The 22,671-nt window shown below is 41.2% G+C and overlaps 1 protein-coding gene and 1 pseudogene across 2 annotated transcripts in view; one reads left to right on the top strand and one right to left on the bottom strand.

Moving 5' to 3' along the window:
- Positions 1–22,671, top strand: part of Ccdc3 (coiled-coil domain containing 3) — a 110,674-nt gene that overhangs the window by 80,206 nt on the left and 7,797 nt on the right. The window contains exon 3 of one of the 2 annotated variants that reach the window (XM_071599809.1): positions 8,468–9,149. The exons of the other annotated variant lie outside the window; for it this stretch is intronic. Within the exon in view, the coding sequence (XP_071455910.1) occupies positions 8,468–8,581 (114 nt within the window). The 3' untranslated portion in view covers positions 8,582–9,149. Of the gene's footprint in view, positions 1–8,467; positions 9,150–22,671 lie in introns of those variants that run through there. 2 annotated transcript variants of the gene reach the window in all.
- On the bottom strand, positions 11,133–12,077 carry LOC114100190 (E3 ubiquitin-protein ligase RNF5-like; annotated as a pseudogene).

Raw genomic sequence — 22,671 nt, 5'->3', positions numbered from 1 at the left:
TCTCATGAAGTTCTTCATCCAGACCTCACAGCCCCTGAGAGAAGGCAGTCCTGCTCCTTTTTGGTAACCTTAAAGGACAGATGATATAACATGACAGGCACAAAAAGTAAAACGGACAGGGAAGCAGTGATTTATTTTCATGTTGAACTTCAGCTTCATCTAGTGAATCGGATAGTCCCAGTTGGCCTGGTCCCTCACCTGCAATTAAGGTGATCTGGATGCCCCCAAATTTGCTCCTTCCTCTCCCACGGGGTCAGGGGTAAGTAAATTTCATAATAATGATCCTGTGATAGAGACCTGTCTGTCCCCTCACTTTGGATGTTGGTGTGTAAACCCCTTCAATGGAACACGAGCCCCTTGTGACCTCAGCTGGCTCTGCAGGAGGACCGACAGTCCACAATTGCTGCTCCAGGGATGGAATGATGAGAACCGAGGACACACGGGCTTCACACTGTACCCCACCAGGCTCCTCTGCAAAATCCCTTCCTGTAGGGAGGCTGCACCGGCCAGGCTGGTAGATGAGTCAACTTGGATGAAATTATATCTCAGCAGTCAGTGTTAAATAGTCACCTCTTAGAGGGATTCTAGAAGGAAGATCACTGAGAGTATTGAACCTCTTATTTAAGAGACAAATTTGGTGGCTAAATGCAGTCCCGCGAGAGGCAAGAAGATGGTTCACTTCATCTCACTGATCTCCCTACCAAGGATGCTAAGGATCATAATTCTGAAGAGGGCTGGAGGGAAATTTAACAGAAAACTGAGGAAAAAAAACATCATTTCAAACTTTCTTTTCCTTTTGCTGTTTTCTTTATGCTGTTCTTTTCTCCCATGCCTGTGATTTTTTTTTTTTTTTTTTTTTTAAATAGATTTTGGCTTCCTGGGCTCTCAGAGAGCAAGGACTGGATTTGGTATAGACAAACGTTGGAATGTCTCGCTGTGGCACTGGCTGTCTTTCCTCACATGCCATGGGCCACGGTTGTCACAGCACCTCCTCTAAGCCCGGAGTATGTCTATATTAAGTTTTATTTGGACAGCGTTGCTTTGCCATTTCCTTGGCTGTGTCTTAACATGCTGCAGCCCTGGGTGTGCACACCTGCATTCCTTGACATCTCCCATATGCCCCAGCATCGCCTTGAGGTTGGAAGAAAATTAGACAGTTACTTAAGACTTGGCAACCTTCATTTCTTACAGACCTTTCTCCACTGCGGTTCCTGTTCTGAATATTGTATGTGTTTGAGATTGATAGGACCTGAACATCTTGTATGGGCTTTTGAAATGCAGATTGAATTTCACTTGAATTGGAAAAAATTTCTGTTCCAGATGATTCTAATGGGGTCCATGGGATTCTAATATGGTTTGAATTGGCTTAAATAGAATCAGTGTATTCATTAGGAAATGAGCCACAATCCCTCTGGAGTGTTTTAAAACAGTATATATTAGAGAATTCCTTCCTAAGCTTCGATATTATTGTTCTTTATTTATGTGGTGGTTATGATCATTTGTAGAGATCTCTGTTAAGTCAAAAGGAGACCTTTTCTTTTTTGCCATTTTGTACCATAAATAACCTAGTTTCTATTAAGAAATCAACTTTTTTTTTTAAAGAAAAAAGGAAAGAGTGCTGTTATAAGAGACTTAGGAGCTGAAACAATCATTCAATTACGTAGGCTTTATCTGAATCTCGATTTCAACAAACCAAATACAGTCAGACTTCTGTGTCCTCAAGTTCCATACATTTGCAAATTCAACAAATCACAGATTACACTCAGAAAAAAAATTGTATCTGAACTGAACATATGCAGATTTTAAAGAATCATTATTCCCTAGACAATAGGACAACTATCTACATAACATTTGTTTTAGGTAGTATAAGTCATCTACAGATGATTTAAAATATAAAGGAGAATGTGCATTGGTTATATACAAGTCCTCTGTCAGGCTTGAGCATTTGCAGATATTGGTATCTGCAGGGGATTGGCTCCCAAACCCCTCTCCCCCATTAAATCCCAACAGATCCATGGTATACTTGCATAGGTATTAGCTATATGGACCAGTTATTTAAACTGTGAAATTAGTTGTTTGCTTTTTTAAATATCCTTATCAGCTACAGGTGCGTCTTACAGATGAGATCTGGGATTTCCTTAAAAATACTCAGCAAAAAATAGTTAAGGGCAAATGGAGAGATGAAACAAGGCAAAAATGTTAGGAATTATTGAAAGCAGACGATAATGGAAGTTCACTGTACTAATCGTTTTATGTTTGGAAATTTCCATAAAAATATTTTTTAAGAGACCTTTGGTGGAAATGAAAAACAGGAGTGAACACATTTCACACTGACTGATGTGAAGAGGAATAGAAACTTGGGAGCCCTTTCTTTGCTGCTAAAAATCTTAAAATACATTAAGTTGTTTTGGGGGGTACTGTTTTACTCATCATGCCAGTGCCCACAGTTTTCCCTAAGTTTTCTTCATGTATTTTTATCTTTAGAAGTATAATAAGTACACTTATTAATGTCCTCATAAAATGTCCTGTGATCCCTAGTAATACTCCATGTCCCAAAGTCTGTGCCGCCTGTTCTGAGCTTTCTTTTGCTCAGTGTTTACATGATCTTTTTTTTCCATTCCTTTGCTTTCAAACTGTTCATGTCTATGAAAATAAACAGCCTTTGTGTCTAGTTTGATAAGCTGTTTATTAGTGTTTAGCCCACTCATATGTAATGAGTGGGTTTAGTCTACCATTTTGCTCTTTGCCGTTTTCCATTTGTCTCAACTGTTATTTGACCTTTATTCTTGACTTGTTGGAAAAACAGGATACACAACAAGGAGAGGAAGCGCTCTCAGTATGGATAGATGTAGAATTCTGGGAAGCATAATTACACCACATTCTTTGAATATAGTGCTTTCCCCAGGACACAAATCCAATACATCCTGAATAAGGCTCCCAAGAGCAGCTATCAATGTCACTTCCCACCCCATACATGGAGCAGAGACCAACGCTAAATCACAGCTGCCTTTAAACTCTGCCTATATGTCAGACTATACCATGGACAAGTGCTATTTTTCCTTTGGAGTCTCCTAAAGGTGTAGCTGTTTCACCTTGCCCAGTACCCTACCCCTCATCCAGTATTGGAGCCCTGTCCTGCACTCCAGCTGAGTCATCAGGTGGCCACCTGAACTCTGCTGTGGCCCAGCCTCTCCTCTTAGGAATGGCACCTCAAATACCCCACTGTGCCTACAGATTCTGGAGCCTCGTAAGGCCTGTCCCACTTAGCAAGCTGGCCATGTGGGAGTTTACAGCTTTTTTCCTGCCTGGTTTTTTTTTTTTACCTCATATTTAAAGTTTGAGCTATAGCAGCCTAGTCCACCTATCCCTTGAGCATAGTACTTGACTCTGGGCACAATAGTATGGACTGGAGAATTTGAGATGTGGATTCAGACCATAGTTTCTGGGAAAATGTGAGAAATTGTCCAGGAGCATTTACCCTGTTGACAGAGATGACTTAGAGAAGATGGGTTGGCTGTGTACTCTTACCTTGGAAAAGAAGTGGATTTATTCTGTGTGACTCCAGAGGCAAAACTCAAAACCACACTTGTTACATCTCCTTATACATATGTGGGTTTACCTTTGGGACAGGAAAACCCACCTATTGCAAAGTACAGTGTGCTTGCATTTGCAGGCCAATGGATGGAGTTAGAGAAGATAATGCTAAGTGAAGTTAGCCAATCCCAAAAAACCAAATGCCGAATGTTTTCTCTTATATAAGGAGGTTGATACATAGTGGGACAGGGAGGGGGAGCATGGGAGGAATAGATGTGCTCTAGATAGGATGGAGGAGAAGGGAGGGGGCATAGGGTTAGAAATGATTATCCAAAGTACATGTATGAAGACACGAATTGGTGTGAATATACTTTGTATCCAACCAGAGATATGAAAAATTGTTCTCTATGTGTAATAAGAATTGTAATGCACTCCGCTGTCATTTATATATTTTTTTGTTTATTTATTTTTATTTATATATAACAATAGCTTACCAAAAAAAAAAGAACCAAAGGAAATAAAATAGAGTGTATGTCAGGCATGGTCAGAGTAACTTGCCATGGGGGTGTTCTTGGGAAAGCAGACATGAACTTGCTGGAGAATTTGCTCAGGCTCTGCTTTCACAGGTGAAAGGTGTCTTACAGGACCTCAGAAAAGTTAACTTGACAGGTCTAGATTTTTCTTTTCCTTTGTGGTGCTGAGTTTGAACCCAGGGCCTTGTTCATGCTAGGAAAACACTCTACCAACTAAGCTATATCCCTAGTTGAAGCTATTCTTGATGAGTGGGATACAAAGGATTTTAAAGATGGAAAAGGACAATTTTTTTTAAAACTAAGATTGGCAGCCTATTGAACAGAAGCCAAAGAGGCACAAGTACAAGCCAGTGGGGGCGCTCTGACAGCTCTCCCAGTGCCTGGATTCTCAGCCCCTTCGTTCCGTGTCCCTCTGAAATCCCCAGGTCTTTTTGCTCCTTGATTGGATTCTGCTGGTACCATGTGCTTCGCTGAGAATACCCCTGTCTCCCAAACCTGCCTTCACCCTTGAATAGTACTGGTGGCCACCTCCTGTTCAACACACAGAAGTTTCTGGAACTTCAGGATGTACCTGTGCTCAGTATTATCTGAGTGCTGCTCACGCCTGCCATGTCTACCTCCCATCTTACAAAACTGCCAAGTCTTCACTGAAAATCTCTAGCTACTCAACTTTATCCTCTTAGATTCTTCACCACGTCCCCCCTAGCTCATGAGACCCAAAGTGACCACATATTTTAGACAGTCTCATACATATTCATGCACAGGACAGAAAAGTTGGAGTTGCAGTGTGGATACTCCAGTTTCAAAGCCCACGGCTCCCTTATGACATTCAGAATGAGAAGTCAGGGATTTGCAGAGATCTGTGGAAAGGCAATGGATTAAGAACAGGAAAATGGATTTCAACCCCAGGCCCCTTGTGGAGTTTGCACCTGGCTGTTCCACTTAGGCTATTCTCAGAATCATCAGGGTTTGGATATTCTTAGGCTAAGTGAAACGTGACAGATTGGCTGCCATGGCAACACTGTTATAAATTCTGTTTTGGCAATGAGTTTTCACTTCGGAAGGCATTCTAGGATTTCTCCTTCAACCCACAGGCCTAGGGTTTCCTAAAGCATAACAAAGCTCATTTCTGCTCACAAGTGGTTGCAGCCTACAGCTAGGCTCTGTGCCTTCACCAACACACCCTGGCAAGGTGGTGGAAAGGCAGATTGGAAATATGAAATATCCTGCTTTTTGTCTCCTCCACTACTTTCTGGGAAATTCAGATGGGTCCTCAGAACAGAGAGCTTCATTTAGAAGGCTGCATAGCCTATGCTAAGGAGACCAGGTGCTAAAAGCAGCAATTGAGGCCAGCACAATTCTATAGCACCTGAAACCAGCCTCTTTCAAGGCACAAAACTGAGCTCACAAATGAATCTCACACTGCTCCATTAATCCGCTGTCTCCCACTTTCCCTACAAAGTGTACCCATTCCATGCAAGTTGGGAGTGTGAGTTGCTGAGTTCAAGGATCCTTATCAACATTTGCAAAGATACACATGGCAGAGGCAGTTGCGTCCAAAGCCTGTGAGCTTGGAGTAGTAGTATTGACTTGTAAAACAGACTGAGGTTCACTGAGAGAACCCAGCAAGTTCCAGACAGGGGGCCAGTGTGACTTCAAGTGCAGACCTTATCATGGTACATAGTATACAAATGACTGATATATATATATATTCCAGAAGTAAACCCATCCATTTACTCTATGAAAAACATAATTGGCTTTCATTCTTGCCTCTACAGGATAAATGCAAAAAGAGAGATTTCCAGAGACATGAGAGGCAAGAGGGGATGCATTACCTGGCAGAGGGATTCAGGAATGGCTTGGTGAAAGTGGCATCAGAGATTGGCCCTGGAGAGGAGAGCATTTCAGTTGGTGGGAATGAGGTTATGCCAGGGGGAAGCATCAGAATAAAGACTCAGGAGTGATATTTTGAGTGTGCTCAGGGAACAGTGAGACAAGTTCAAGGTGCCTGTAATTTAGGTGCTTGCCAAACAGCAGCAATACCAAGACTCTCTCAGGGCGGCTTCCAGTTGCCTTTGGAAGTTTTGAGCAGACACGCAACATGATGCAAGTGTACCAGCATGTGCTCCCCAAGCAGGGGACATCACCCAGAGATAACTTTCCCTTCCAGAAGAATAGACGTACAGATGGTGGGCCGGTGGGGAGTCTGTGGGACTTTCTTCCAATCTGGTTTTGTCTAACCAGTTTCTTTCCTGTGTTCTGAGGCTTTCAAAGCATCCAGATGGTGTGCTTCCCCCAGCTGACTTTTAAAATAAGTGATTTATTCTTCAAATCCAGCAAGGGATTGTCTTTCTTATCTCACTCGGGCAAGGGGGCAGGAAAGGAAAGATGTTGTAAGTTTGTATACTGAACATTTGGCAGGAGGATGTTTTCCCAAGACCAGAAGGCCCCCGGCTCCCTCTCTAGGCTGTCAATTGGCACTTGAGCAAGTGTCTCTTTCTTCACATTCCAAACTATGAGACATGACATCTCAGTCGGCATTTTCTGCCAGATCCAGCCAAAGGGAAGAGGTTTGATAGAAACCGAAGCTCGTTAGGAGTTCTGCAAGCCTGACTCCTCCTCTGTACCACATCCTGGGACAACTTGAGCTCCCTGGGTTCCCGCCTGAAGGCAGCGCAGGGTAGAGGATTGAGGGTGGAAGAGGACGTTGTGGAGAGAAGGAAGCAGGGAGGGCTGCCGGTCAGGACGGCTTCTGGAACAGAGTGCTGTAGCATGCAACATGGGCTTCGGGGTGGGGGGGGGGCCCAGCCCTTGTGCACCTCCTAGTTCTCACAGCTGCTCTGACATCAGTTACCAACTTTTGTGGAAGAGAAAAATAGGCTCTGTGAGGTTTGGTCAAGGACATATATCTGCCAAGAAAGGCAGCAGGCAAGTTCTTGGCCAGCACACCTGAGAAACATCTCCAGACACAGAGAAGCTGGGACCAGAACTGGAAGGAGGCCCAGGAAGCCAGGGGTGATGCTGGAGCCTGTGCCGAGTGGGTAGGCCAGGCGGCAGGCTATATTCACAAGCCCAGCACTTTCACAAGAAGGTAAAGAACAATCTGGAAGAAAAAGCTGATCTGTAAGGAAGCAGAAGCTGAGCAGATGCTAGGAGGAATCAGCAGGGGTGGAAAAGCTTAGGGAGTCAAGGAAAAGGGCCTGGGAGGTGGATGGTGGTGGCAATTGCGTGACAGCTGAATGCACTTCATGTCAGTCAACTGTCCTCCTACCCAAGCCATTAAGACAGTTCATTTTATGGTCTATATATAATTGTTACATTTTTGTATGATGAAAAAGTTTTGGAGGTTGGTCATACCATAGTGTGAATGTATTTAACACTGCTGAACTGCACAGAGAATGGATAAGATGGTCAATACAATGTGGATTTTATCACAGTAAAAAAAAATATATATTTTTTTAAAAAGATAAGGCCAAGCTTTTTCACTGGTCAGTGAAGGCTGGCAGTGGGCAGGGCTACCCGGTTCAAGTTCAGTCAGAGGGCCCTGGGCCTTGGCTGACCCTCACGGCAGACATATGCAGGCAGCCTTGGGGATAGGCAAACAGCACAGAAGGGCTGCAGCTTCAGAGGATGTATGAAGTTTACAAGTCCAAAGGTCACCTCTTCTCAGACTCCAGTGGAATTTGACAGTCATTAAGTTTTTAAAAGCTCAGCAGACTGACTGTCCTTCCTCACTCAAGTTGTGTCCTTAATTTGTTTTAAATTGAATACCCAGACTGCTCTCAAGTGGGATTATGGCTGAAGATGAGAAGACGGTCACCTGCAGTGGTGGTTTTAAGTTTTATTGTTTGGTGATTAAAGCCACTATGTCCCAGGCAAATATCTTAACATGTAGTTTGCCCATGTTTTTCTTGAGAGTCATAAGGAGGTGGTTGGTAACTGAGAAGAATGATCTTAGATGGGCTGCAAGTCAATTATTCTCCTTTTAAGACCTCAAATGTTCCCACCAGCATTTGGCCTGTTGCGGAGATATGAGCATAGGGACACAGCCTTTTAGGACAGATGGTCTGATTTCAAGTTCAAGTGGTCTGAGGCAAGTGACTCTCAGAGCTTCAGTTTTATAATCTATAAATAGTGATAAAAGCAAAAACTTCCATCTGGGTTAAGCATCAGAATTTAAAAGGGAATATGTCCAAAACTACTAGCCTAGTATATAGTAAATGCTCAATAAATGATACCTAACACCAGGCTGTCATGAAGCACAAAGGTCCCTAGTCTAGTGAGCTTTCTGCCTAGGTAGATAACCACCCTTCTCCCAGCTGGAGACAGCTCTGAACTGTCTACAAATGATGTCCCAATGCCTCAGCATGCTTAGCAGATGTTCCTTTTTCACTTAACAGGACATACTGATGGGAATCCTTCCTGACCAGCTGCATGGAATTTGTGACTTGTGGTTGGGAAGCCTCAGTTCCACTCATGACCAGGCTCCTGGATGCTGCCTGTCCCTTGTCTAGACTTTCCCTTTTCTGAGTATAGCTTTTCTTACCTAAAATTGGAACTGCAAAGTCTTTGTGATTCATGCAGGATGAGGACTTAGCCACAGCACATGTCCCTGGAAGCTAATGCCATGGCACTGTGTGGGGCACCAAGTGTGTGCTGAGTGTATACAGACAGAACTGCAAGGCACCCAGGCGAATGCAAGAGAAATGCAACCCAAGAGCTGACAATCTCTCCAAAGACGACGACACTTAAATTTGTGTTCTTAGGAATGAGTAATATCTTAAGCATGTGTGAATACACTGTGTAAGTGTTACAAGTAAAACCACAGCTTCCTTTACTCTCTCTGAGTCCTGGGTCCTCCCCAGAGACAACCATTGTTATTATGGCTTGGATCTGCAATGTACCCCAAAGGCCATATGCTGAAGGCTCAGACACCAGCCCATACTGCTATTGGGAAATGGTGCAACCCTTAGAAAGTGGGACCTAGGGGCTGGGGATGTGGCTCAAGCGGTAACGTGCTTGCCTGGCATGCATGGGGCTCTGGATTTGATCCTCAGCACCACATAAAAATAAAGATGTTGTGTCCACTGAGAACTAAAAAATAAATATTAGAAAATTCTCTCTCTCTTAAAAAAAATAGTGGGACCTATTAGGAGGGATGTAGACATGCCCTTGAGGAGTATCATGGGACCCTTGTGACCTCCTACTGTGCTTCTCAGCCACCATATGTGACCAGCTCTGCTATGTGCTCTCCATCATGATGCTCTGCCTCACCATAAGCCCACAGCCATGGGACAAAGCACCCATGGACTGAAACCCCCCAAACTGTGAGCCAAAATCTTTCCTCCTTTATTTTCTCAAGTATTTTGTCCCAGTGACATAAAACTGACAAACTCATACATTAACAGTAAAAACCTTTCCAGACCTCTGACTAGGACTTCACACACGTATACAGGCACCTTTAAAACTTAGTTATGTTTTTTTTTCCATGAATGGTATTATTTATATGACTAGTTCAAAAACTTGATGGGTTTCTTCTTCCCACTTGGAGATCTTTCCCTTTTCATCTTTTTAATTGCAGATAGCATCCCATAGGTTTGATAGACATTAAAGTTGTTCCTTTTTTTTCAATCTGCAGTGATCATCCTTGTTTATCCCCCTAGAGAACATCTGTGCATATTTTTCTACATAGATAATGAGAGGAGAGGAAAATGCAACTTTTATAGGTTAAAGCCATAATGAAACATAAAATTTCATGGCTTTATTCCCTGACTAGGAATAAAAGAAAGAACCAAGAGTGTATTTAAGAAAAAATAATGGGCAGGGAAACTGATCACAGAAGCACATACTTTTGAATTAATTTTTAAAGTTTAACTTTGTAATAATCAAATACTATGTGGTTTTTAATCCATTCAAAATATGTATGGAACGATACAGGTTTTTTAGTATATTTTAAGATCTTTATGGAATCCTTCTGTACTTTAAGAATTTTAGCCAAGATATTTTTGGGAAAAAAATCCTATCATGTTATATAACTAATAAAAGCCATATGGTGTTGGTAATATTAACCCATAGCTGACTAGGACAAAGTTGGCCATATTAGACCTTGGTCTGATATATCAGACCTTAGTCTAACTCCTAAAGACAGAGGCAATACCAGTGCATGGGAAGTGCAGGAGTATTTACTACAATATGGGTGAACAATTGATTTTCTGTTCGGAAGAGTTTGACTTATATGCTTGCTTCATGCCTTATACCCAGTTAGAGGCAATTCAAAGATATAAATATGAAAAATAAAACCTTAAGTCAGCGTGAAATTTTTAGAAAAATAATTGGTGACAAACCAAAATACTAAGACATTTTCTTTACTTCTAGTAATTTTGTTTTCCAGTATCAGTCCTAAAGAAATAATTTTGATACAGAAAAATGTGGTGTTTTGAAATATTTAACATTACTTAAAATAGTATAAAATTTAAGAACAGCTTGAGAGTCCTGTAGAAAGTGTATGGTTAAGTAAATTAAGAAATAATCTTAAATGAAATTGTTGTAGCCATTAAACTAATGCAACACCTCGGCTATTTTATGCAATGGAAGTTTTTTTTTTAAAACATTTTACCTTTTCTATTGAAATTTTAATAAAGGAGGTAGTGGGGGGAGTATTTAGAGTCAGAACTCATATTAGGCACTGGGGAGAGAAAAATTCAATCAACAAGAGGAGGAATGGAGAAAAGTCAGAGAGAACCTTCTCCACCTTTCAACCTCAAATCAAAAAATCAGGGGAAGCAAAAGATTAGGGGAGAGAAGAAATGGGCCCTCTTTTCAATCCGGCCTCCTGCCCCAGGGCTGGGAGCTAGTTACTTCCCAGCAAGGTAGTGAGAGTTCAGAGGCAGGTCTCTCATCCTATGCACAGATGTCCCTGCTCCTTCCCATTCCCTCCTGGAAAGTGGCCAGGGTTGGCCTCAGCCAATGGAAATGGAGGGGTCAGGGAATGGTGTTCCAGAAATAAGGAAGGGACCCCCCAGTACTGAGCCTCCTCTGGCTGGAGGTGGGCAGGAAGGAGACAGCTCAAATACAGAGCAGCCAGAAAAAGGAGAAGATGGCGAGAAACAGGAAGAGGGAATTCTGCCAGCTGGAGGCCGGGTGACCCTGTCCCAGATCCACTCCTGCGTCCCTGCAGAAAGGCTCACGAGCATTGAAGACAGTTGGTGCCATAGGGAAAAGCACCAACACCCAATGAGAAGTGAAAACCCCTGTTCTCTGGTGCTGAGAGCCACAGCTGAGTCTGTATGGCCCCTGGCATTTTGCCAACAGTATTGATTGACAGGCGCCTCTGCCTGTCCGCCTCTGCCGCAACTTTTGAGTTCTCGCACTATTTTGGAGTTCTCGTGGGGATTTCCGGGGATTCCCCGAGAGTTCCCATTGGTTGGGGAAGTGCAGGAGGAGGGATTTCCGGGAGATATAGTTCCGGCTGGGGGTTCCTGGACAAGCCTCGTGGCCCGTTCGAGAGGATTCCCCGGGAGCTGTGTGAAGTGTTTTCCTGCAGTTTAAAAATAAAGTTTGTTCCTGCTTCAGTGGCTCGTGATTTGTGCCCAGCCAAGTTGTGGCAGAGGCGGACAGGCAGAGGCGCCTGTCAATCAATACTGTTGGCAAAATGCCAGGGGCCATACAGACTCAGCCGTGGCTCTCAGCACTCTGGAGCAGGTTGCTGGCCCTGGGGGTGAGGTGGAGTTTCCAATCTGGGATCCTGGGGCTTCTGGCTCCCTCGTCCATAAAGCAGGACAACCTTCTCTCTGCTGCTGATGCTAGCTTTGCACATTGGGCACTCTTGCTGCTCTGGCTATGTTTTCAGCCCCTAAGGAAGATAGGGCCAATAGTACAGGTGGCCACACACTGACCACAGCTTCCTGAGCAGTCTCTGAACATATGTTGCGTTCAAAGGTTGCAACTGCCCTGACCTACTGGAAGTCTGGACCTTTAGGGGCTCCAATCCTCCACCTCTACTGATGCCATGGCCAGTTCTGTCCCCTGCATCCCCGGGCCCCCACATACCCTGGCAATGGAAGTTTTAAAACCAAAATTCACAAAAAGAAAAAAAAAAACCACACACACACCCTAAAATCACTGTGTTTTAAGAGACAAACATCAGCAAATTACAGAACAGGACTCTCCAGTACTTGTCTCACTCACAGAAACATCAATTTGAACTACTCTCCATGAACAGAAACAACTTCATAAGTGTATCAGAGAAATAAGATAGTTTTACATTACAAACATTACACTGTGCTGCTAGAGCTTGGTGAAAGGGTAGAGATTCACCTTTCCACTTCAGGTTGTATAAGACAACCTAAAAATTACCCCTTTTCTCGTCATACTTCCTGTTTATTTGATTCCTCTAGAGAACTCTGACTAACACAGCCCTCCATGGACCCAGTTAACATCCAGTCTAGTAGAGCCAAGTGAAGGACTTCCCCAGACAAAAACCAGTCTTCAAAGACTGTACTAAGTCCCCACTTCCTCAGCTGTTCAGAACACATACCCTATAAGGATCTAGAACAATTGGGAAAGCATATAAACACCAAAAAAAAAAAAAAAAACAAAACCAAACAAACAAACCAAATGAAGCACCGGTAACTGATCCTAAAGAGATGGCATGAACTACCTGACAAAGAATTTGAAATAATTGCTTTAAGGAAGCTGATCAAACTTCAAGAAAGTATATGAAAACAAGTCAGTGAATCAGGAAAACAATAAATGACCAAAACAAATGAACTGAGAGATTAAAATGACTAAAAATTTCTGGAGCTGAAAAATACAATGAATGGAATGAAAAATGCAAGAGAAAGTCAAAAGCAAAATTGATCAAGCAGAAGAAAGAATCTGAGCTCAAAGATGTTATTACAAAGATGTAATAAATATTGGATGTTATTTCAATCTCCAATGTTATGTGGAGATTGAAAAGGAATGAAAAAAGCTTTCTGAATGTATGGGCTCACATGAAGAAAGCAAAATTTTAGTTATAGGAGCTCAAGAAGGAAAAGAGAAAAGAATATGAAGGTTATTTAAAGAAATAATAAGAAAACGATTTGGATAAAGATACAAATATTCAGGCAAAGGAAAGTCAAAAGTCTCCAATCAGATTCAATCCAAATCAAAGACAAACAGGATCCTGAGAGCAGCAAGAGAAAAACAAATCACAAATTAGGGACTTCCAATAATAGAGCAGATTTCTCAACAGAAACTTCATAAGCCAGGAGAAAGTGGAATGATACATTCCAACTGCTAAAGCAAAAGACAAAACAAACAAACAAACACCTGCTAACCAGAAATACTATATCCGGCAAAGCTATCTGCAGATATGAAGAAGAAATAAAGACTTTCCCAGGGAAATAAATTCTGAGGGGTTCATCAGCAAATCTGTCTTGCAAAAATGCTAATGGAGTTTCTTCATGCGGAAAGAATAGGACATTAATTAGTAACATGAAAACATAAAGGTATAAAACTCACTAGTAAAAATAAGTACACAAATTCAGAATACTCTGATATGTAATGTGGTACTTATCTTTAGTATGAAGGTTAAAAAAGATAAAACTATTAAAAAACAATAGCTGCCATAATCTCTTAAGAGAGTCACTGCATAAAAAGATAAAAACAAAATGTGGGGTGGGGTGGACTAAAACTATAGATTTTTTTTTAAATGGGATCAGTTATTAGTGTAAAATAACCTATTGTAACTATAGGATATTTGATGTAAGCCTAATGGTAACCACAAAGCAGAAAGCTATCATAGATACCCAAAGGAATAAAAAAATACCCTTGAGAAAAATCATCTAACTACAAAGGAAATTATCAAGAAAGGAGGAAACAATACCAGAAAACAATGAAGAAACAATGGAAGTGGTAAGATGCCTTACCTATCAATAATTACCTCAAATATAAAGGCATCAAATTCTCTTATTAAAAGACACAATCCAGGGCTGGAGTTGTAGCTCAGTGGTAGAGCATTTGCCTAGCATATGTGAAGCACTGGGTTCCATCCTCAGCACCACATATAAATAAACAAATAAAACAAAGGTATTGTGTCCTACAACAACTAAGGAAAAAAAAAACTTAAAAAAAAAAGACATAATCCATTCCAGTGGTTGAATGGATCTTAAACAAGAAAAGACCCAATTATAAGTTGCCTACATATGCTGCTGAGAAGAGAGTGTATTCAGTCATTGATGGATGAAATATTCTATATAAGTCTGTAAAGTCTAACCAAACCATAATCTTTAGAAGGTGATAATCATGGAAAATAATAAAATTAGAGAAATATAAGGATAATTTTATCTCTGTGGATAAGGTACAATGTTAAACAGGTGGTTACATGCAGGTAATATTTGGTTACAGTCAGAGTATAGGATTAATATGCTTATTCATCTAGTAACTTAAAAATGTCAAGAGCTTTGTAATGTTTTGAACAACTAATTAAAAAAAATAAAAAATACTTGAGTGAATAAAAAAAAAAGTTGCCTACATAACTTTACCTGTGAGAACATTTCACTTTTAAAGTTAAAAGTGAAGGAATGGATAAAGATATTTTATACAAATAGAAACCAAAACAGAGCAGAGATAGCTATACTGAAATAAAATAGATTTTAAGTTAAAAACTGTTATTATATAGTAACAAAGGGATCAATCCACCAAGATATACTATTGTAACTATATAGGTGCCCAACAGAGCACTTAATATAAAGCAAATATTAATAAATTTGATTTGTATGCAACACAATGAGATGCAATATCCTACTTTGAGCAATGGACGTACTATCCAAATAGAAAAATCAGTAAGATAACATTAGGCTTAACCCATTTTATGCCATTGTTCTAAATGTGGAACACCTATGAAAACTTAAATATAGTACATATCATAATTATATATCAGAATTTATTAATATAAAAGTTATAGGTTATGATTTCTAACCTGTTTTAATGCACATGTATTAATTTCATTGAAATAATCAGAATTGAAAACTTGGAACTTAATGACCAAATGGAAATATATTGAACTATTCAAGAGCAGCAGAATACACATTCTTCTCAAGTTCACATGGCATATTCTACAGGATGGATGTGTTAGGCCACAAGTCTTAACAAATTTAGAAGACTGAAATCATATCAAGTATCTTTTCCAGCCACAAATGGTATGAAACTAGAAATAAGTAATGGGAGTAATTTCAGAAAAATCACATGCTCCTGAGTATACAGAAATTTAAAGAAGAACTTTTAAAGGAAATGAAAAAATATCTTGAGATAAAACAAATATGGAAACAATATATCAAAACTTATGGGATATAACAAAATCAGTTCCAAGAAGGACATTTATAGCAATGAATTCCCACATCAAAAAAAAAAAAATCCCACTCAGCTAGTAGAGTGTTGCCTCATATACACAAAGCCCTAGGTTCAATCCCCAGCAACACACACACACATACAAACACACACACAAAAAAATCCCAAATAAGCAATCTAACTTTACCCTAACAGCAAGAAAAATGAAGGAAATAAAGATCAGAGAAGAAATACATGAAAGAGAGACTAGAAAAATATAAAATATCAATGAAACTAAGATTTGGGGTATTTTTTTTAAAGATAAAGAAGATTGATAAAACTTTTGCTAGACTAAGAAAAAAATACTCAATTAAAACCATAAATAAAGGAGGAGAAGAAATCAGAAGAGACACTATAGAAATACAAAGGAATCACAAAAGACTCATACAAACAATTATATGCCAACAAATTGGACATCTAGAAGAAAGGGACAAATTCCTAAACACATATCACCTACCAAGACTAAATCATGAAGACATAGAAAATCTAGGGCACAGGGTTGGGGTGGGCACAGCAGGAGAAAGAGAGAGAGAGAAAAGAAGTGAAGGAAGGAACTCTGAAGAGATGAGTCATAAGGTAGGAGACTGAATCAGTGGTAAAAAGTCTCCCATCAGAGAAATGCCTAGGACCAAATGGCTTTACTGCTGAATTCTACCAAACATTTAAAAAACAAACCTCAGTCCTTCTTAAAACACTTCCAAAAATTGAATAAGAGGGAATCCTTCCAAACTCATTTTACAGTATTCCCCTGATACAAAAGCTAGACGAGGACACTACAGAAAAAGAAAAGTACATGCCAAAATTTCTGATGAAAATAGATGCAAAAATTCTTAGCAGAAATACTAGCAAACCCATTTCAACACCATGATCAAGTGGGATTTATCCCTGGATGTGAGCATGGTTTAACTTAGACAAATCCATAAATGAAGTATAGCACATGAATGGAATGGAGGACAGAAACCTATGATGGTCTCAACCCACAAAGAAAAAGCATTGATAATTTCAACATCCTTTCATGATTAAAAAAAAAAAAACCACTCAATAAATTAGGTATAGGAAGAATGGTGCCAATACAATAAAAACTACGTGACAAACCACAGGTAATATCATGCTCAATGGTGAAGAGGTGTTTTTCCTCTAAGGTAAAAAAATCAAGAAAAGACCCTCAAGTCTCCCAATTCAACAGTGTGCTGGAAGTCCTGGCTAGAGCAGTTAGGCAAGAGAAAGAAAAGTCCTATGAATTGGAAAAGAAAAAGTTAAATGGTCCTTGTTTGCAACGACATGATCTTATTATAGATAGAAAACCCTCAAACACACACAAAAAATAAATGAATTCAGTGAAGTTTCAGGATATAACATCAATAGATAAACTCAGGAGTGTTTCTACACACTAACAAATTTTCTGAAAAAGAAATCAAGAACGCAGTCCCATTTATAATGGCTATAAGAATAAAAATTCTTAGGAACAGATTTAACAGAAGAGGTGAAACATCTCTACAGTGAAAACTATTGAAAATATTGATGAAAGAAACTGCAGATGACACAAATGGATATGGTCATGAACTAGAAGAATGCAATATTGTTATAATGTTCATACTAGCTAAAACGACCCACAGATTTAATGCAATCCCTATCAAAATTCCAGTGAAATTTTTCACCAAGATAGAAAAAAATCCTAAAATGTGTATAAAATTACAAAAGATCCCAAATAGCCAAGGCTATTTTGTGAGCACATAGCTCAAGGCATCACATTATCTGACTTCAAAATATACAACAAAGATGTAGTAATCAAAATAGCATGGAATAGGGCTGGGGTTGTAGCTCAGTGGCAGAGTGCTTGCATAGTACATGTGAGGCCCTGGGTTCAAACCCAGCACCCCATAAAAATAAGTAAATAAAATAAAGACATGCTGTCCATCTACAGCTACCAAAATAAATATATAAAACCCAGCGTGGAATAAGAATAGACACATTGAACCAGGCTAACCAAAGACAGTCCAGAAGTAAATCCACACCAACATTCAATTTATTTATTACATTAATGCCAAGAACACAGTCCAGGGAAAGGATAGTCTCTTCAATAAATGGTGCTGGGAAATGAATATCCACAAAGAATGAAATTAGACCCTCGTCTTACACTATTTTTTTAAATCAATTCAGAATGGATTAGAATCTTAACTATAACACTTGAAACTGTTAAAAAAAAATAAACCACTGGAAAAATTCACAGAAGGAAAGCTCTAGAACATTGGTCTGGGCAAGGAATTTTTTAATTTGAAGCACAGGCAACAAAGCAAAAATAGGCAAAATCGGATTACATCAAACTAAAAACCTTCTGCAAGACCAACAAAATCAGTAGGCTAAAGAGGAAAGCTATGGGATGCAAGAAAATATTCACAAACCCTGTGTCATGTCCCATAATGGGTTAACATAAAAAAAATATAAAGAACTTAAACTCAGCAGCAAAACAGCTTGATGGAAATATGACAAAGGACCTGAATTAACATTTCTCCAAAATGACATAAGTGTCCGATAGGTGTATTAGCAAAGTCCTCAAGGAGGAAATCATGACTCATCACCTACACCTGTCAGAATGGCTAACACCAGGGGGTAGGGGAGGGAGGGTGGGATGTGGGGGCATGTTGGTCAAAGGATATAAAGTTTCAGGTAGGAATACTAAGCTCAAGAGATCTGTTGTACGTTATGGTGAATACACGCAATCACAATATACATCTGAAATTGCTAAAAGAATAGAGTTTTTTTTTAATATTTATTTTTTAGGTGTAGATGGACATAACACAATGCCTTTATTTTTATGTGGTGCTGAGGATCAAACCGGGGTCCCGCCCGGGCTAGGCGAGCACTCTACCACTGAGCCACCATCCCAGCCCCAAGAATAGAGTTTTTGAAGAGTAGATTTTGTGTTCCCACTACAGAAAATAGGTAATGCAGGTTAACTTCATTTAGCCCTACCACAATATATACGTAATTTCAAAACAAGATGTTGCATGTGATGTATGCAATTTTACTTATCAATTTAAATATAAGTTTGAAATTTTAAAAATTTAAAAAGTAGCATGTTATTAACAGGCTAAAAATCTTGCCAGTAAAAAGGAATAAAAGTCATGTTTGGTGAGATTTAGGTGACTATCTTTTCTTAGTAGCTTCCAATTTTTAAAAGATTAGCAAATGATAGTTTTAAAATTTATTATCTCATTCAATGATTCTGCTCTTGAGGACTAACTATGTGTCAAAGAGTAGTACTGAGCTGGGTGCAGTGGTGCACGCCTATAATCCCAGTGGCTCAGGAGGCGGAAGCAGGAGGATCGACAGTTCAAAGCCAGCCTCAGCAAAAGTGAGGTGCTAAGCAACTCAGGGAGACCCTGTCTCTAAATAAAATACAAAATAGGGCTGGGGATGTGGCTTAGTGGTTGAGTGCCCCGGAGTTCAATTCCTGGTTCAACCCCCCCCACCCCCACCAAAAAAAAAAGCAGTACTAAGAACTAGAGCCATAACAATAAAAATAAGACAAAAGGCCCTGTTTTGCAGTGGAAGAAATAGACAATTAACCATTAATAAGTAAACCCAATAATGCTACTGAGCACAGAAGCAAGGTGATGACAAGACTCATCAAGGGAAGCCACTTGCAGGATGATGAGAGAAACTATCTAAGAAGTTATACAGGAATCAGGATGAGAATAAGCCTGCCATGCAGAGTGTGGAAGAGCATTCTAGGAAGATGGAATAGCAAACTGTTGAAGCAGTAGTGAGGAATAACTTAGGATTTTTGCATAACAGAACAATAATTAAGGCATATTTAACTTTTTATCTCACAAATAGTATCCATTTTTCATTTGTTACAGGGTTTGGCCAAAACTACATACTTGTTAGGGTTCTGTAATCTAATATTTTCCACATAGAAATGTTGTCCGTGTTAAAATTTTCAAGTTTGCAGGGAGTTGTGCCAGATACTAAGCCAGGAAAGACAACCCTTGAATTGGCAGAAACTCATGTCACTGTGCTTCAGTATCTGTTTGTCAGCTGTTGTTTACAGATTTTCCAATAATATTTTTACTGAATAAAGTATTAACTGAAAATGGATTCTGGGACCTAAATTATTGACTGAGCTTGGCAGTATGTAATAACCACAGTCAGTGCTTGGGACTTTAAAGCTAACCAAATGCATTTAGGTCTTCTCAGCCATATTAGCAGTACCTTTACTTTAAGAAAGAAGGAAAACATGGCCAGCAACCCAGAGAGCCACGTGTAAAGCAAGGTCTTGCTGAATCACACCCCAGCTCTTGGCAAACTAAGGAGCACAAGTCTAAGGTGCCCAGGCTCCAGGGCCAGTCAGTAGCAGAAAAACCATGTCCAAGTTTGATAAACTCCCAAATAAACAGTCTGTCAGCTGAGTCAGGCCCTGGATGTGGCTGTGTGGACAAGTCATCAGTCTCTAAGAAGTAAACATGAGTGGCTCACAGCTCAGTCAATTTCCATCCCATTCCCCTGCAGGTGGCGGGAGCCCTTGGAGTTTGCAGCCAGTAGTGACAAAAATGCCCGGCAAACAGCAGCCATGGCCAAGGGACACCGTGGACCTGGCCCTGGGCTGCCTTTTTCACCAAAAGAACTGGTGCTGAACCCTAATCACCCAGTATCCAAGTCAGCAAAAAGTCTCTGTTCAAAGGTGGGTCAGGCTGACCACACCAGTGGGATGGGAGCAGGGGTGGAGCTGATCCCCTTTCCTTGCACAGGGTACCCTGGATGCTTGGTCCATGGTCCAGCCTGGCACTCTCAGTAGCCTTGTTGCTATGCCATGCCATGCCATGCCTTCAGAAGGGGCTGCCTTGGGCTCTTCCTGGACTGAGTTCAGGGACCCAGGGACAAAGGTCAGGCACTGATTTGGCTGATGACCCTCCCTGTGGGCAACAGCAATAACCCAACATGTGGAGTGAAAGAGCTGGCTGGTGGCTTGGCGCACTTCACTCAGCCAGGGTCTGCACACCAAGGGCCTGAGCAGAAACAATTGTGACCCCCCTGATCCAACAGGGGCAGGATCAACTGCTGGGTGTAGGGAAGAGGCTCTACCATCAATCCCTTTGCCCTTTCCCCCTGCAGCCCGAGATGCCATGGAAGAGCTGGCTAGCTTCATATCCGAGAAGCTGTGGTTTCAGCATTCTTCCCCTTTGTAGGTCTAGAGAAGCACTGGGGGTCGGAATCTACACCCGCCATAACCTAGCGTTTCCCAATCTTCTTTACATCATAGAAGACATTTGCACAACTCCCTGGGAAAAGGCAGAAGGCTGTGCAGAGCTGAGAGGGCTGGCTGCTCACTCTTGCAGTCCATTCTTGCTGTGTGTTGGGGAGCTTTCCCATGGTCTGATGAGATTCGTGGTAAAACAGAGAAGTCTGCTTAACCAGTACCCAAAACTGTCAGTGCATATGATAGCCAAGGGAGGGACATAGCCCGCAGTATTCCTTCAACTCTAGCTGACAAAAAACAAAAACAACTTTGGTCCCCAGGAAAGTACCCCATGAGTGTTCTATAGACCTCATTGTAGTGGATTTGTCTGAAGACATAGCTTTGTTCTGTCCCTGAGCTTAAGGGGCTCAAGGTCTGGGAGACAGGCTAATCAGAAAATGACAATGAAGTTTATGCACTTGACAATGGAATCAAGGCAAGATTACAGAGCTCTGCTTATAGGAATCAGGAAGGCCACCCAAAGAAGAGGACTCCCCGAGACCAGACTTGGAGAACACACAGAATGTCATGCATTGGATAATGAGGTGAGGGGTGTGTCAGCAGAGATTTTCTAAGTACAAGGAACCAGACATGCAAAGGTCTAGAGACTTGAGAGAACCCAGTGTGGTCAGGGAAGAGAAATTCAGTAAGTAACGTCAGACTTGGGATGCATGGCAAAAAATAATAATAAAAATTTTAAAAATCCATGCATTCTTATACTGGGTGCTATGTGAAATGATTTATGTATATGACATGATTTAATCTTTAAAGATTTTCTAGAAAGAGGCATTATTATGCCCATTTTATATGAGGACAGAAAGCTAAGGTAGGTTCATAGACTCAAGCAAGACCCCCTATCAGGGGATAGGGAACAGTGGGCTCCATTCTCCACAGAACAGGCATTTAGTATGTGCTAGGATTCAGGACCAGTTTTGCCCAACTCAAACCCATTCCTACTGGTGAGGCTCAGCTGTTTCTTCCCTGGGTAGCAGGGTGGGAGACATGGGAGAGACAGCTGGGGCCAGCCTCAGCCAAGTGGAAAAACCTCTTGCTCCAGCTCTGGCCCCAGACCTCCTGTTCGACCCTCGCTGCACTTGCCTCACCTCTGGCTGACGAGCCTGTCTGGGGCACATGCTTTCTCTTCTGTTGGGCTCCTGGCACACGGGAGATTGCTCTTTTGACTTTGGGTGGAGCAAAGAACCGCTGCCAAGTCAAATAGTCATTGGAATCCCAGGTTGTTCCTCCAGACAGTCCTCAGAAGAACTGCCCTGCTGTCACTTCTGAGATTGGGTGTGTCAGCAGCTCTGGGTGTCATCCAGCCTGGTCCTGTTGAATCCCTTAGGAAACCACTCTGTGTGGGTGTGACTCCCCCAGCCACCTCCTCACACTGCTCTGATGCTCAAGGGTTTTTTTAAAGGATGCTGAAGCAAGCTGCATTCCCAGCCTGTTTACCAAAGGGCCAAAGAGGGCAGTGGAGGACCTGGGTTGAGGCCCCGCAAAGCCCCTGAATCACAGTGAAGGAATCTTGGCCTCTGCTATCTACAGCCTCTAGACGTTCTACCACTGTAAGTTCTAGAAAGCTTACCTTTCCATTGTTGTTGGGGGAAGCATTTTAGAAACAGTTGACTAGTCACGTGGGAAAGAGCTGTTTCATTAATTTCCATTTGGATGTTTGAAATAGAAGAGGCTATTGAGATGGAGTCCAAAGGATCCTTGAGAAGGATTGGCAAAACCCTGAGCTCTAGTCTGGCCTCCCAAGGAGCTAATATCACATCAGTGGGTCAACACAATGTAGAAAGATGGAGGTGTGGATGGGGGATTCTTGGGAGGCTCTGGTACCAGGAGTTTTTCTGTCCCTTTGCTTTCCCTTCATTCTTTGGCTGTAGACCATCTTCCCTCCAAACCCATCCAGCTGTCAGCTGCTGCATTACCTCCCCCTGAGTCAGGGTTCAGCTATTTTCTCCCTCCCTACAAAGGGCCAAATGGTAAGTGTCT

This window comes from Marmota flaviventris, chromosome 12 (assembly GCF_047511675.1).
Source record: "Marmota flaviventris isolate mMarFla1 chromosome 12, mMarFla1.hap1, whole genome shotgun sequence".
Lineage (NCBI taxonomy): Eukaryota > Metazoa > Chordata > Mammalia > Rodentia > Sciuridae > Marmota > Marmota flaviventris.
The sequence above is the reverse complement of the archived record's forward strand: the minus strand, read 5'-3'. Positions and strand labels throughout refer to the sequence as shown.